At 38.6% G+C, this 17,742-nt stretch overlaps 1 protein-coding gene across 8 annotated transcripts in view; it reads right to left on the bottom strand.

Moving 5' to 3' along the window:
• Nucleotides 1–5,544: 5,544 nt before the first annotated feature.
• LOC149321350 (inositol 1,4,5-trisphosphate-gated calcium channel ITPR1) overlaps nt 5,545–17,742 on the bottom strand; it is a 273,413-nt gene continuing 261,215 nt past the window's right edge. For all 8 annotated transcript variants that reach the window (XM_089520074.1, XM_089520084.1, XM_089520102.1 and 5 more), the window contains 2 exons: nt 13,794–13,955; nt 5,545–6,903 (listed from right to left, as the gene is read on the bottom strand). In XM_089520074.1, coding sequence (XP_089376200.1) covers nt 6,817–6,903; nt 13,794–13,955 — 249 coding nt within the window. In that variant the 3' untranslated portion in view covers nt 5,545–6,816. The remainder of the gene's footprint in view (nt 6,904–13,793; nt 13,956–17,742) is intronic.

The raw sequence follows: 17,742 nt of genomic DNA, 5'->3' as shown, positions 1-17,742 counted from the left end.
CTAGGTGAAAGAAGTTGTAGCATGAGCTTTCATGTACTTGGTCTACTTCCTCAGATTTTCTCTCATTTGTTGTTTTTCCTGAGCATTATATGTTTGGTGAATAAGATGAATGCTACAGGATGCCAAGAAGAGGGGAATATCTGTAAGTTACACAGCAATGTACAACTTGTGCAGCACAATCTATACATGTAAGTCCTGCTGTTCAACGGAGCTTACTCTCTGATAGTCAAGCAGAGGTTTGCAGGCTAAATGTAAATCAAATAGTATAGGACAATAGAAGATTATTCTAGGCTGTGAAAATCATTGGTCCTTCAACATTAAAAAAAAACCCTAAAGTTTTATTATTCCATTTCAACTGCCATGATAACTTCCTACAGAATCCTGGGATTTGCAGTTTGGGGAGTGCCATTTGGAATCCTTAGCCAGAGAGCTCTAGCTTCTCACCAAACTAGACCCAAGAATACTGCCATGGCTTTTAAAATGGAGCACAGTGCTGTATTTGTGTTGTGTAAGAGAGTTCTAGGTCTATTTCCATAAAGTAATAAGCCATGTCTTTCAAGCCTATCCGCTGTATTGCACAGTTAATTTATAGCTAATTTAAATTCAGTGAAGGCCATAATAGGACACAATTTCTTGTATTTTCTGGCTGCCTATCAATCTTTAAAATACTCAGCAAATAATGTAAATTACTTTGTACACTGCAAAACATAAGACTTTCTCTGTTAAAGATTTCACATGTATAAGCATAATTATAAAATTAGATAAAAACAGATAAAACGAGATGTTTCAGTTTATGATAAGGATTCAGCTGCTACTGAGAACTCATTAGTTTCACTTGCATGACTGCGACAACAAGGAAACATGATGAAAACAGCAGCACCAACTCATCAAGAAAAAGAAAAGAACAAAATTTTGATTTGATTTGATTGAAATTAAGAGGGTATTCACACTTCATCCTGTGGAATCCTGGAACTTCTAATTTGGTGACGTACTTAGAATTCTCCACCAGAAAGCTCTAATGCAGTAGTTCAGGGGAATTCCAAAAGTATAATTCCCAGCATTCCATAGGATGGAGCCATGGCAGTGAAAGTGGTATCAAAGTGCTAGATTTCTGCAGTGTGGATGTTGTTAACTGTCATCAACTGGGGCTTAAGGTGACCCTATCATTGAGAGACCCCCAAGTCACCCTGTCATCAACAGCCCTGCTAAAGTCTTGGAGACTCAGGGCCATAGCTTCCTTGATTGAGTCTATCCATCTGGAATGCAGTGGTCCTCTTTTCCTACCACCTTCTACCTTACCAAACATTATTGTCTTTTCTAGTGAATTCTCATGGTATGTCCAAAGTATGACACCCTAAATTTAGCCGTCTTGGCTTCTAGGGAGAGTTCAGACTTGATTTGCTCTGGGACCCGTTTGTCATCCAGGGTATCTATAGAACACTTCTCCAGCACCATATTTCAAATGAGTTGATTTTCTTCCTCTCTCCTTTCTTCACTGCCCAGCTTTCACGACCATACATAGAAATGGGAAATCCAATGGCATGCACATTCCTAACTTTAGTGTTCAATGATATATCTGTACATGTCAGGATCCGGTCTACTTCCTTCATAGCTGCCCTTCCAAGTCCTAGTCTTCTGATTTCTTGATTGGAGTCTCCATTCTGATCAATGATTGAATCAGGTATCCAGTGTGGATACATTCCTATTTAACACTTGCTTATAATTAGCCAGAGACTAAATCCAATGCATTGACATTATTAACTGCGTATATTACAAAAATAAAATAAATCAAATGAAAATAAACCTGAACATAAAGCTTTTTTCTACCCAGAACAATTCAATTTAATTTTTGGGCCCTTTTCCTGGTAACAATAAGTGGGATAGTAATTTAAAAAAAGGAAGGAGATAGTTGAGGTTACTGAAGAAAGAAGAGGAGAGAGAATTGGAATAGAGGGATGACCCTCCCTTCTCCCAGGAAGAAGCAGATACTGAGCACTATAACTGTTAAGCTCTTTCGCCAAAATGTTTCTAATTGAGAGTTGTTTCCTTCTCCCCCAAGTTTAAAACAGGGACAAAAGGGCGGAAGGGGGAGTAAAAATGGATAGCATTTTTGCTATTTTGATTTTAAAAAATTAGTGCCATAATGTAGCACAAATTTAAACACTAATTTGGAATTAATATAATTAAACTGTACATTGCGCTCTTCATGTTTCATAAAGGAGCAAAACATTCCTTCATGAAATGAGACTTTGGGGAAACTTAGAGGAAGAAAAAAAGTTTCTTCAATAGTTATTTCCATTACATAAACAGGTGAATTGAATTGAATTTCCTTTGCAAATAAAGTTCACAAGGTCTCAACAACAAAATTAATATATATGCCATTTTCCCCACTAGTATTTACCAATTAGTTAACTACCAATTTGTTTCCTCCTCTTTTTTCCCTTCAAATTAGAATGGGCGAGGAGGAAAAGAAAGAACAGATTTGAAATCAACAAACTGGATAAGTGAAAGCCCAGACAATATATCCTTGACAATGTAGCAGAGATAACTCCTGCATGTTTTTAAACTGACTATTTTATCAAATCCTTAATGAGTCTTCAAGTTCATCTAATGAAAGAAATTTGAACAGAGTGGTTAAATGTGCATAAATTTGCACATGAATACAATATTTATTCTTATAATATACAAAAGATACAAAATATTATATTTGTAAGATACTAACATAATACATAATCATAAAATATAAACGCAGTATAAATACCAGCGGCATTGGGCAAAACATAATCTGTACTATGCATTATGTTTTGTACAAAGTGTAATCAAAACATAATCTGTAACCTGTATTTTAAGACAATTCCTCTCCTGTGTGTGATGGAAGGAGGGATAGATTTTCCATGGTCCTAGATAAGTTCTCATATTAAGCTTACTCCTCATGCAGAGATATGCTACGAAGGTGTGTTGAAAAGTTCTCAGCCAGACCCACATTCCAAAATCTGAACACAATTTTATCACTGTAGCTTGAAAGATTGGTTTTTTTTAATTGTAGATTGCCAATTTGCAGGATTGTAGCTCTAATTTCTGATTTTCAGATGAGTGATGGAACCATATCAACGAAAAGCATGGAATTTTCAAGTGCTAAACACCAGGCTGTCATGAAGTTCCTATTCCTGCAGAAGAAATATCCAAAGAAAATCTATGGACGTATCATGCAAACACTGAGTAACAAGTGCCCATCATACTCAACTGTGGAGAAGTAGTGTGCCAACTTTCAGCATGATTTTGAGACCAAAGATGCAGCAAGGTCTGGGAGGCCTACTACAGTATCAACTCCTGAAATTGTTGAGCCTGTTCATGACCTGATTTTGACAGATTGGGAAATCTCAGTAAAACCCTTGTTGAGACACTAGAGATATCCCCGGAACTCATTGGGTTTATAATGATAAAGGAAGGATTTTGTTTGATTGAACTTTTTTGAATGATTCACAGGTGACAGCAGCAGCAGAGCAAAATTTCAGATTATAATTAAAAATGTTTGGAAGGGTTAAAGAATCTTGAGAAACAATGTGCCAAGTGCATCAAACTAAGGGCTGAAATACATGGAAAATCATGTAAATTTCATGGCTGTAGATAACTCCCTTCTTGGTCAGGCTGAGAACTTTTCAGTACCCCCCCCCCCCCCCCGTAAATAACTAGTGAGGAACTGAAACATAGAAGGAAACCAGTGGGTTAGCCTGAATCTAATGACATTAACACAGAATTAAAGAGAAAAGCAGGTTTTGTTTCATGTTGGAGACATCTGTATGAGCAAAGCAACTTGTATATATTGTAATGATATTTGGGGGGGGGGGGATCTGAAATATCAACTACAATCAAAGTCAGAAAACCTGACTGTAGATGTAAGCAATTCTGTTGTTAAAAGGTTTTCCGAATTGGTAACAGAGGCTTTCAAGGATTCACTAGTTTGATCTCCAGGGCCTACATGAAGACCTTCCAGTGCCACCACACACTCTGCTGGATGACCTTGTTCAGGAGCAGTAGAAGGATGATTTCTTTGCTGCCATTACCACAGCATAAGAGTGAAGGTGTTATTTTTCATCTGTTGGGATATACTCCTTAGGGATCTTCTGCCATTTGTGTTCTTCTAGTAATTGACCCATTCATTTTAACACTGTTTTCAAAATAACAAGCTGCTGATATGGCTCAATAGTGGGCTCAAGGGTACTTGGGAATGATCGATAGCCAAAATTATCCTCTCAACTGGAAATCAGAACTACAGAGTCTGCCAGCTAACCAGGTATTGAATCCAATCCTACTAGGAATATGTCAATGGTTTTCATGGAAGTCATTACGTCCTGAGGCCAGATAAAGTAGCCACGGTGTGAAGGTTCAAAGTCTCCCAAGAGAATCATGCTGGGTTACTCAGCATCAGCATCATCTATGAGGCACCTCTGTTAGTATGACTACTAGCCAATGAAGTAGATGGTATGCCAACACAATCCTTAACATTCTTTGAGTCCCAAACATCATCCACAGATCTGCAGAGTACCACCCCTCTGGATCATTAAGTTGTACTTGCATTGCAACTGATAGCCTGGGGCAATACATCCAGAGAGATCCACATACCCCTGCTTTGTCCATCCAGGTGTCAGTAACACAGACCACATTGGCATGGCCTCCCATGATAACAAGCTCCATCCAAGATGGTAAAACACCTCCACCGCTGTGTCACATAACATTCAACTGCAGTGCTATCAAGCTCAAGGGGACTGCAGTAAAACCACTAGCTGAAATGTCAATGGTGGGTAGGTAGGAAGACAAGTTTCACACTGTCTGTACTGGGACCCAGACTGCACATCATTTTGTGTGAATGGTGCTCTGCCTTCCCAGTATCTCTTTGCCCTGCTTTGTCAAAAGTTCAAATTTACAGCTGCAGCAGAACCAGCCGCGAAGGGGGGGGGGGGGAGAAGAAGAGATAGGAACTGCAGAGCAAAATGGTAATTGTTGATACAGTCCTCCCTCCGTTCTTCAGATTCGTGTCCCTTGTCCCTCAGTTATGTGTGAGGGACAAACGGAGGTAGAATGAATGGGGCGCATGGCTGCGGCACACACCTGCGCACCCCCACACCTATATTCAAGCCAATGGGGTTTGAATATAGGCGAAACTCCATTTTCGTGAGGGCCACTGTCTATACTGGTTGGGGGATTCTAGAAGCTATGAACAAAAAAATAATTTTCCCAAGCAACCGATTGAAACCAATTTCAGTCTGAATCCTAAGAAAATACACTGTTTATACAACAAGAGCTTCAGCTTGGTAAATGACAGGCTATAGGGATTAATTATTTTACTGCAATAAATGTGTGATGTTCTAGTGAGCACTTTATTGACAATGGATCTGACCATCAGAGCTCTCTTAGAAGCCCAGTTCACTTGTATGCATTTTGCCCAAATCCCCATCAAAGCCAAGAAAGGGAACTGTGTTAAAAAGTTAAAACTTGTAAAGAATAATGAGACATCGCACTAAAACACTGTACCTTATAATTTTATCATTTATTTAAATATCTATATTTATGCATTTACAAACTTTAATAGGCATATTTCTTTTCTCTGCTTTTTCTTTAAGCAGATAATTTACTTCTGTAAAATGAGGACCATGTACAAAACTAGGCAACATCTGATTTTTTTTTTTCCAACCGTCAGGAACAACAAAAATGTGACCATAATGAACTAGTGGCTCTTTTGCAAGTCATTACAAAAATCAGTGCTCAACTATGAGTCCTAAAAGGGATAGTTCATACTTCAATTGGTGCATTGCATGACTGAAGGAAAAGTACATTTGTAAGAGTAACAAACTGTATAGAGGATAGACAAAGGTGGTACATTCAGGAAATCCTTCCATGTTCTTCTAAATCAATATGGCACACAAAAAAAGAAAGGAAGGAAGAAACAAAGAACGAAAGTAAGAAAGAAAACAAGAAATATAGAAAATTATATTGATCTGCCAACAACGTGGAACGATCTTAGCTTAATTTTTTCATAGAGAAAAAACAAATCTTCCCTTCAAGATTTCTTCATGTATGAATGCTTGAGTCTCTTCCATAGCTTTCTAGGGTTTATGGAATTGTCAGCTAAGAAACAGCTCTAAAGTGGGAAGCAGGGAAAATAAATCAACATGTTTTTCTTTTAAAATAATAGTAAAAAAGATCAAGGAGAATGTTGGTTGGGGGAGAGGCAGCATTACCATGTCAATATCTTGGAATGCCATAAGTTATAAAAATGCCCTGGAGAACGAAACCTCGCTAGGAACACAGTTTGGCAGCAGCCTCACTTAGCTGTCATTGGATACTGTTTAGTAAATGATATAAGACAACACCAGGTTCAAAGATGTGCACTCCCTTGTGGACACACAGGAGTAAGGAACAAGTATAGTGTGATTTGCATAATTCATATTGCACAACTGTATAAAAACATAAATACTAGCTATCTGAAGTTCTTAAATACAAAATAGAGATCACATACTATTTTAGTCAATAATCATTTTTCAAGTGCAAGTTTGGTGTGCCCTTCACTTCTTCCTATAAAAAGGCATTTGCAGGGGGGCCAATAGGGTCCTCCCTTTCATTAATGTGCCAATATATATAAGCCCATATCTTCTCACAGCAGTCCTATACACATAGTATAAAAACAGGGTTATTTACAGGAGCTAGGAATACACAGAAGCAGCTTTAGGAGATTTACTTCTTTAAGTCAATTTCAACTCTTGTTACGAAGTGTTGCTGAGTGGGGGCAAGTTGAGGAGACAAGTCACACCCTCTGATTTATGCTGGTTGCTGTGGGTTCACATTGATAGAAGGAGGATGTCCTAGGAGCCCAATACGCTGTTTTTGCTTCCTCTGTTCTGTCATCTGGAAAATTGAAACATTTACTCAGTAAACACAATCACTTCTTGTATGTCAGATCACAGAATGAGCTATTGCTGTTAAGACTGTAGCCAAGGGTTATTCTGAAAGCCATTCTCAACAAAAAGTCTACTCTGCTGGGATATATTGCACCAACACAAGTAGATGAAACACCGTTACCCCCGCAGTCCCCACAAAGTGGAAATACAAAGACTTAAACCTAGGAAAGGACTGAAGTAGTCTAGGGCAAATCATACCTCATCTTTTCCTCATGAGAACAAAACAAGTTATTATGGTGGAATGGAGAAGTTGGGTTTGATGGAAGTGAAATATGTGTTTGCTACTGACCAAGATGCAAATGATCTTCAGAGTGACCTAATGGAAATTTGAAAGACTGGGTATCTACAGTGTGCTGGATCAAACAGAATAGTTGTAACCTACATTATACATATTTACATGAGAATCTCAGGGTGTGAAAAAAGTATTTTGGTCACGAAAAATCAGTATGGCCTTCCTCAGTGAAAGCAATTTGAAAAGTTGACTTTCAGTGATTTCAAAAAAGTTGATTGGTAGTTCTTTGGAGAAACACTGGAAAATTATCAGCTGCCAGGTGACACTGTTCTGAAACCCTTGCAGGTTAATTTTCAAATTATTTTCTTCCATAGACAGCCATACAGATATTTTCTGTCCAAAATATATTGGTCTAACAAGAAATACAATCTTTTTTTTTTATAGATCATGAGAATCTGTCACTCCTTCCTACTTAGGTTTCATTGAATATTTCCAGTTCCTTCTGTTTCTGTTCTTTCCCCCCTGACCATTCACCATTCTTGGACTGATCAGGTTGGGAATGTTGCTTTACACTGTGAAGTATTATTGCACTCAATTGCAATAATACCTCACTGTATTCAAAAAAGAAATTTTCTCAAGGAAGATGTAATTATTTCACTTGCAAATAGTTGTATATTTAATAGCATATTTCAAGTAGTCCATTTTAATCACCTTTCCTGAGGTAGACTTTGACCTCGAAATCAGATTTTGGTAACATTGTAAGGTTAAAATATATGCAGATTTGTTTCAAGCACAGAAAATTTTATTGTTAGATGTGTTTATATTGAAAACAAATGATATGGAGACTTTCTGTTTTAAAACTACACAGAACTCTTAAGAAAGAATGGAAAAACTAATAAATTAAAACCTTAGAACAAAAGAACAGAAGCAGATCTGGTTAGCTTGTTTACCAATAGTTCAACCACAACCTTCCTGCATGTCTATAACTGTGTATATTAAATAAAGTTGAAGTCTACAGACAGTGTGCCATGAATTACTTAATTCAATATGGTGAAAAAAAGAAAGTACACTTTCTTTTATACATGCAAGAGTAATGTTATTTCATTCTACCTGTTACGTATCTCTGGATTCTTAGAAGAACTGAATGCTATTTGTCTCTTTTTCCAAGTTCTTTTGAATTAGGCAATAAATGAAGCATTTCAATATGTGCTAATGCATTTTCAGTTAAATCACTTCTCACTAGTCAAGTCTTACTTCCACAATAGTGATTCTCAATTAGTGTTTACAATATCTTACTTTAGCACAAAGATCCTGAGGCCAAATCTTTCAGAGGTTTTCTTCTCCTTCCTCATTGCCTACATACCTTTTTGAATTCTAATACTGTACTTGTATATTTTTGCACAAGGTTAAACAGTGACATAAATGGGACTCAGGCAATGTGAGGATCCCAAGCTATTAGGAACTGTTTGTTCAGTACCAAGCTGACCCCCTCTAATGATTCTGAGATGCTCACGTGATTTCTGTAGGTTGCAGCAGCTTTATCAGCTTTGGCTGATACAGCAAGTACAGCCTCACTCAGCACATACAATTCCCGTGAAATACAATATACAAGGAGTTGCCCTTACAAACAGCATCTGGCCCAGGACAGTCTCACAGGATTGACTGCAACTAGGCATTTTTTTTTGCCCACATAGTGTCTGTACTTTGTAAACTACAGTGGTTCCTGGGTCTTATTTCTAAGTCCAATTTAAACAACTTCATTTTACCTTTAAAGCCATAACAAGCTTGACATCAAATCCAAAACTTGAAAGACCAGCTTGTCCCATATGTGGCTGTGTGAGTATTAACTGCAGCTCATTTGGGGAGCGTCCTAAATATGATGAAGTAGGGAACTGTACAGTAGCATCCCAATCTGACAAAGTCTCCAAAGATAAACTTTCTAGTGCCATCTGTATGGTGTTTTTGGTAGTAGAGGAAGATCTTTTATAACAGTCACATTTTTTACACTGCTCCTTATTTTCTGTGTTTTTATTTCTGTTTATTAAAATTTCAGTTTTATATTGTATGTTAATATAACATCGGTATGTGAGTTCCCCAGAAAACCTCTGTTACTGAGCAGCTATATAAAAACAGAAACAAATATGAAGAAACCCAAGAGTATTAACCCGGTGGTTCCCAAACCTTGGTCCTCCAGATGTTTTGGACTTCAGCTCTGGTCAAGCTGGCTGGAGCTTCTGGGAGCTGAAGTCCAAAACACCTGAAGGACCAAAGTTTGGGAATAACCCATGAAGCGTAACAAGCAATATTGCTAAAACCAAGGAAATGGTGAAAGAATACTGGAGAATAACAGTCACTTTTACATCCTTTCCTTTCTCCTATATTTGGCTTGCAAGCTGCTAACATTAGGACTACTTGCCATGCCATAATTTGCTGTGGTTGACAATACAAACCAAGTCATGCCAAAGTGACATGCTGTGCAAACGAGACACGAGGTGCTGTTTGTCAAAGGAAAATCAAGGAGAAGCCCCTATTAATGGAAAAGGACCTTCCAATTTAGGTTAATCTTCTTGTCATCATCAGGTTCCATTTTTATTTCCACTTCTGAGTCCAAATATAAAAAGGAAATGTTTTTACAAAGCTAGTTTAGATAACAAGTGTAATCAAAGAATGAAACTAACATGACAGATTCTAGTGCTATTTGTGGAAAAATCACATACCCAGTCTGATCTGGACATTATGGGCAAGATGCCATGCTCCTCTTGCTAAAAAGTAGCTCTTTTTCAAAGTGTAACCATAATTGTTGATACAGGAAATCCCTAACAAGCGAACAACTTGGAATTCATTAACAGTGTAAGGGATCATGCTTTAAATTGCTCCCCGTGAATGTTGTTTTAATGCAAGTGGATGTGTTGTATTTTGGCATTAACCTTAGTCCCCAGAAACCTCTCGGAAAGAGAGTAAGCTCTGAAAGCAGAACTTGTTTCTTATTTCATTCAAGACCAATCTCTCCGTCAGCTCTCCTTTCTACAGAGGGTTGTTCCTAATGAAAAAGTGATGTATTGGTTTGGTCACATAATTGGTACATGCTGCAACTTGAGCTGGGCACAGTCAGTGACAGCACTTAGGGGAAATTCCAGTGTGTTCTCTCACATTAATCAGCTTGGTTTCCCCTTCTTCCTCTGCCCCAAAGAGGTCTCTGCAAGCTAATGTCATTCTTTCTCTTTCTCTCTCTCATTTTTACAAGAGCAAAGAGAAAGTTTAACAGTTTGCACAGCTAAGAGTAGAGGGTTTTTTTTGGCATCAATGCATTTTTCAACATTACCCCAAAGTTGGATGAAGCCGAAGTGGGCTGAGTGTCAACAGAGCTTCCCAGTGGTTTTGCAGCAAATGCCACTCCAGAAAGCTTACATGACATGTTTTACATCATTGGCTGCTAATCAAAAAGTACATTAATGCATTTTGTGTTTGATAAAGCACAATCAGGAGACAAAAGAATATAATATCCTAAAAGCAAGGCTGACACGGAGAGGTCAGTTTTGCTCTGTGCCTATTGAAGGTGCTGGACAAAAGATGACTGCTCCCTTCCAAGAACAAATGGTCCTCAAAGTTTCAGGAGTCCCCGTGAAAGAGGAGTACAGAGAGGAATAATGGAATGGAAAGATGACTGCTCCCAGATTATGGAATGGCCTGCCGGAGGAGATCCGTCATATTACCAGCTTGGACAGCTTTAAAAAGGCAAAGCCTTCCCTGAATAGCAAACTCGGCCACCAATTGAATCTGAATCTACCATCCCACTGAGTATTTGTTCCCCATCTGCCCATCCCTGATTATTTTAATTGTATTGCTTTTAACATTCAATCTGTTTAATTGTTGTTTTAGGGAAGGGAGGGATTGATTGGGATATGGGGTATGTATGTTCTTGTTTTAATTGAAAGCTGCCTCGATTGTGTCTGACAGGGTAAAAATAGAGCTTTTATTTATTTATTTATTTAATGGGGTTAGATGGTGGAAAATAAGTAGAGATTCTTCTGTTAATGTGACTGGAGTTAACTCTGTCCAATTTCTATTATCTCCACCTTTCAGCATACCATGCAACAGCCTAAACTATTCAACGGGATTCTCAGATTGTCAGAATACATTTTACAGTGTATTCTCTGTGTACATGCGTGTGTATGTGTGCTTGAACATGTATGAATATGCATATTTGTGTGCTAACGAAAGGAGGGTTCAGGGAAATGATCTTCCAGCTACATCTTTTTACAAGTGGTTCTCTGAATCCAATCAATTCAATGGTGGTAGTGGGTAACATCACTCCACCAAAGGCTTACGGGCCAGCTTGCCACCCTAGAAACATAGTGTTTCTTAATAGGTGGTATGCCAGTATCTTTACTTATAGAAATAGGTTTGTGAGTATACAGTTCACCAAAAGAAAAAGCAGTGTTGCCACATGCCCAGAAATAAAGAAATGGACACTGCTTATTGACAGAAAACAGTTGCCCACATACTAATTTTTAGTTGGAACAACATAAAAATCCAAACTGGAACACAACCCAGAAAGGACACTTTTTTGGGTCAGTTTAAACAAGCCTGATGAATGGTAACCTAGGAAGTGCCACAGCAGAGCAAACAAGGAATACTCATACTTTTGATACTATATTTAGTGTATACTGTAATGCTTTCTCCCGTTTCATATACTGAACAGGAAGGAGTAGAAATAAAGTGACTTCTAAGGTGGACAGGATAACATCAAAACTAACAATTCACAGATGAACAAAAATCATTACAGACTTTTCAGTGTGTGTATATATATATATATATATATATGTGAGGAATGTAGGAAGAAGTTGAGTTTAATCTGGGAAGAAACATGTAAGGTTAAATTTGGATAAAAATAGAAACAGCAGCGGGAGGCACGATTTAAACATAAAAGACATGAAAATGTAACACCCTCTTCTGCCCCACTGTTCTTCTTCATGGCAGGTTTAGGGCTTTCACTGAATCCAGTTATTTAATGCTTGAGCAAATTAAGCTTACATTCAGGTGTAGACATGATAATGAGCAGGATCAAGCATGAGTTTCTATCTCTCTCTGTTCTTTTTTCTTTCCTTTCCATGCATGTAGAAATGAAAATGAGGATATTCTGATCCATGTTGATGGTAAGCTGAAATTTGCTGTTTCACTAAATTTTTGTTTACAAGGAAGCATAAAATTTAGGACTTCTGGAAACAAGGAGTAGAAATTACTAACCTCCAGTTCATGGAACCACTACTGTTTGGAGGTGATTTTTGTAACAGGCCCTGCTGGCTGAAGGGATGTGACTCAAAAACACTGAGTGGCCAGGAGCTGCATGTGGACTCCAAACCCCACTTCAGCAGCTCCTCAGGCCCCCAAAAACCTTTATTAAAAAAAAATCCCAGCCAATTTCAATCTATTTTTTACCTCCCAATTTGGCCGAATCAACTAAAATAAAAATCCTTATTTCCTGCAGAGCTTCTAATAATCTTTGGGGGAAAAAACAATAAAAAACGTAGCCCAAAATCAAAATGGCATCTGAAATTGACACAATGTCACTTCCAGTGTGCCAAAATGTGATGGTACAGCCTGCTCAGTGTGTGTGTGCGCGCGCGTGCAGAGGTAAAACCTCTTTTGCTGCTCCCCGCGAATCTAACTTAGCCCTGCCCTGTTGACCTCAGTAGACACAGTGGGAAGAAGGTATGTGTGGACATTATGCTTTCTTTTCTTAATGCCATTAATGTGGAAATGCAGCCTATGAAGGTGGTAAAGTCTCTTGGGGCTCCTTCAAACCTTCACAGTTTCTGTCTTGAACAGGAGAGGACAAGGAAGGAAGGAAGGATGGCTAAAATCTTAGCCTTAGGGACTGTCCTAGACCTGAGCCTCTCCTGTTGCTCTCTATGCCACATAGGCCTCAATGTCCTTCTATTATGGGTTGCTGTTTAAGAAAAATGGGTTGAAGTTTTTAAAAATTCTTATGATAGTCATATATGATGAAATGATGAGGACTTATTCAAGGTCACTTCCTTTTCTAGGGGGATAGAAATCTTAAAGAGTTGGATTGGCCTTTTTCACCAAGGCAGATACTCTCCTTGATTTTATTCAGCTTCCTTTGCAAGGATAAAAACAATTATCTCTTTGACCAGGACTGTTGGGCTTGGTATTTGGGACTGTGGTCCAAAACACACTGCAGAACCAATCCAGTCTGAGACTGTTTTAACTGCTCTGGCTCAGTGTTAGGGAATCCTGGGAACTGTAGTTCATTGTGGCATCAAAGCTCTCTGACAGAGAAGGCTAAATGTCTCACAAAGCTATAATTCCCAGAATTCCACAGAATTGAGCCAGGGCATTTAGAGCAGGCTCAAACTGGATTATTTTTGCAGAGTGTTTTGGACCTAAGTCAGAAGTGGAGAAGAAGCCAAATTAGAGGCTGCAGCCAACCAATGGGCCATCACTAAAGGATGATATGCATAAATATACATACCAACAAGTTTCCCATACCCAAATTCCTCAGTTACATTCTTCAGTTAGTTACATTTCTGCATATGTCAGGCTGCCTTATGTGGCTTATCTGTAATAAGCACCTTCCTTACCTGATCTTTAAGTTCAGACAGCTGACTAGAAAGGTTGGATACCAGCTTCATTGTAGATTCAAGCTTCTCTTGCAGGTTTCTAAGTTCATTCTGTTCCCCTTCAGAATCACTGCTCACAAGTGACATGGCACGCATCCGAGGAAACCAATCCAAATTTCTCTCCTGAAATCCAGACATGAAAAGGAACACTGTAAAGGCAACACTGTATATTAAGTTACTCTTGTCCATTGGGATTTCACGCATAACTCTGAAATAATGTTCTATAAAGCATGGTTTTGTATTGATAAAGACATTTTAGATCAACTTACTGTTTAAAAAAGAAAAAAGATCACCTTTAAATACTTGACTTTTGAAGGGGCTGATATTCTGAAGACAAAGCAAAGCTTGAAGAATTTCTTTATCTCATAAATCTGAAGCCACCAATGCTTAATTTAAAGCCAATGTGATAGGATGACTGCAGTGATGGACTGGGATCCAGACTCTAGTCCCAATTCAGTTATGAAAATGTACTGGCTGACTGTAGCTAGTCACTCTCTCTCCATCTGACTTACTTCACAGGGTTGTTGTGAGAATAAAGAAAGAATAACGCGGAGAGACATGTATGTCACCCTGGACAGATTGGTGTGCTATAACATTGAATAAATAAGTTGGCATGAGTGACCTTGGGCAAGTCACATTCTCTCATCCTAAGAGGAAGATATCCTCTGAATAAATCCTGCCAAGAAAATCCTACAAGAGGATCATCTCAAGTTAAGAGTTGTTTGGAAGGCTTATAACAAGAAGAGGGAACAGTAACAAATCAAAATGCAGTATCAGTGTTTTATCCTCTATGGTTTTTATTGACATGTTCCCCACATTAATTCTTTCCTCCCATTTACTAATCTACTAAAGTGATTTCTGAGCTACTCATAATTGAGTAAGACACTGGAATTGCCATTTTCATTACAGACTGCATTCTGAAGAAGTGGCAAATTAAGGTAGAAGACTTTGCCTACACAAGGTTAGTGTCCTTATCACAAGGCTTCATATCTCCAGAAAGCAGTTCAACAAGAAGTTTTACGCAATAAAATTTGGGCTTTTTCATTCAGTTGGCCTTTGAGATTCAAACACAGGTGAAGCAGGACTTTCAGTAATGTTTCCTCTGCGGTAACCCTTCTTTCCAGAGGGGAACAGCTCAACTGGATGTTCCCATGTTTATCTGAATGTATAGTTTTCTTGGATCTGCATGCCAAACCTCATCAGAAAGGCAAGTTCTGACTTATAGGGTAAAGAAGGTAGTGGAATTTGTTATCATTCAGTGGTTTCTTTTGCACTCGCCTTTGGATGGGGGAGTAAGCTCACAAAAACACAATCCACTCCCAACATTACTGGTCTTGGTAAAATCCCCAGATAAGTAAATCTAATGTGCAGCCTCCCCCCGCCCCCCAACACTGTCCTACATATTTTTGGAGAGGCTTTGACAGCTAATTGCTCATATGTAAATCCATCCACAAACGCAATGTTTAAATACTATTTACACATGTATTAGTGCACATAGTTGGTGATGCAAAAAGAAACAAGAATTGGAAAAAGAAAAAACACAAAGTAGTGTGGGAACAGAAAGAGGAAGGAGAGCACACAATGAGATAACCGTTTCTTAATACTTTAAAGACCATCCTGTTACTGTTTAATTTCTCCATCCTCCCACTTCAGAGACACAAACTTTAATGCTAAAGTTCAGTGAATACTTTGAAGAGGAGGACAACATAAGAAAGCCTGGGTGTGAACAGAAACACCAAAAACTACCTCATCTGAAACTTGAAACAAAACTAATTTTATACAGTGGGCCTTTGGTAGCCTCCAGGGTTTGGTTCCAAGACCCTCCATGGATATCAAAATCCGTGTATGCTCAAGTCCCATTATATACAATAATATAAGAAAATGGTGTCCCAAATCAAGGCTTTTGTTTCTGGATATGTATGTATGTATGTATGTATTGATTGCAGGGGAGGAGTATTTTCAAGCTGTGTATGGTGGAATCCCTGGATGCAGAGTGCATGCATACAGAGGGGTGACTGAATATGGCCATGCTTTTCTATTGTAAGTATCTTTTTTCGACTTCATGTTATGGTGATGACAAGGTTCATTCTATTTCCACTTAGTCAGTGGGTTATCTCTGTGGGAGAGTGATCTGTCGTCTATCTTCCTGTACCAGGTAACCATTTCCCACTTAATATGGATTTTGACTGATCTTTTCTTGCTTTAACGATTAAGGTTTTATCACTACTAGGTCATGGTGCATCTGAGGATCTTGCTACAATAATCCAGTATTATTAGGCCAAATATTTTTCCATTTCAGCATCCTTCTTTGAGGTGTTTCCGGAAAGCCCATGAGCAGGGCATGACGCTATGGTTGCCAGATCTCAGGGCCTGGCCCACAGTCTCCAGTTTTTGTCAATCACCTTCAAGGAGGGTACAAATTCTTCAGCTTTGGTGATCTCTGCTTTGGGCAAGAGGAAAGGATCGTATGCAAATCTGCAGTTCAGCTAGTAGGACAGCACATTCTTACAATTTGCAAGGATTAATTGATTTTTTGCTGCAGCTTGCAAAGACTCTCCATAGGCACAGCGTCCTCAACACTATGCTTGGGATCCCATCTTTTAAACAATTTCTTCTGCTGTGAGTCAGAAATTTCAAAACTGAATGAAAAGCTGGCATATCACTAAACTGTTATTTGACTATTTCAAGGAGAAAATCACTATGCACTTAATCCAACTACCTAAACTTTTCCCACATGAATGCATTTCACTTTGCAATCAAAAATGAATAATTACTAAAAAAAAGATCCTACAATTGGCCTCTGAGTAAATATTACTTATAAAGAATTTTAACAGGACTATTCTCATAGAGTTCCAAAGTACCTGACAGAACACAGGTTGTCTGCCTCCAAATGCTTCTGCCTACCCTAGTAATGACACAAACAGCAACTGAGGAAATGCTTGCTGTGGCTTGTGGCCACCATGTGAAATTATCTTTCGTGCAGCCTTCTCCAAGCTGGTGGATTGCAGATAGGTTGGACTACAATTTCAATAATCCCCAACCACTGGAGAAGGCTGGCTTGTGTGACACGTAAATGCACCCAGTCAGGAAAACTGACCTTTTCCCCTTCTCAAAGAAGCAGGGCATAAATGTGAATGGGTACCTGGCAACCATTTCTTTTCTCTTGGCAAGGTAAATAGAGGGCTATAGCTATTAATCCCAACAATCTTTGAAACTCAAGACAATGACCCATATTGGCTCTCTTGCCAGCTGCTCAGGATACACATTACAAAACATTTCTAAATGTAACACTTACGCATTTGGGATTTGCTCACATGAAAATACAAGGGTGCTGGTGTACTAAAACAAGTGGATTGCTAATTAAATCTGTTGGAGTTTGCAGTCTGTTGTGGCCAATTAAACTGTAAGCATAATTAAATAGGGCAGAACATCACAGGGCACTTGTATATTGGCTGACATTTTACACAAAACAGCACTTGAAAACATCTGTAATAATAACAACCATCTATTGTTCACACGTTCATTTCCCTGGTGCATGGGTTCCCAACCTTTATGACTTGTGGAGCCCTTTTTAGAATCAATTTCTATGGCAGAGCCCCTAAGAGGCCTGTAATTTCTAGTTTTCTTATCTTGATTCTACTTTTTGTTTCTTATTTTTTAATTTCATTCCATTTTTATTTCTTTCATTTTCCCGGAGTGGCCACGGAACACCTGGGAAATGCACGCGGCGCCCTAAGGGCTCCACAGAGCACAGGTTGAGAACCACTGTCCTAGTGATAACAGGCCAAGTTTTTATTCCCCCAGCACTAGTAAAATGTGATAGCTACACTTTACTGTTGCAGTTCTGTGTGTATTTGGGGCGAGAGACAGCTCTTGGGAAAACTGATTCTGTTACTTAGAATAAAAATCC

The sequence above is a fragment of the Sceloporus occidentalis genome, unplaced genomic scaffold (genome assembly GCF_023333645.1).
Source record: "Sceloporus occidentalis isolate IW3139 unplaced genomic scaffold, rSceOcc1.0.p SCAF_1, whole genome shotgun sequence".
NCBI classification, from domain to species: domain Eukaryota; kingdom Metazoa; phylum Chordata; class Lepidosauria; order Squamata; family Phrynosomatidae; genus Sceloporus; species Sceloporus occidentalis.
This window is presented reverse-complemented; position numbering and strand designations above follow the sequence as displayed.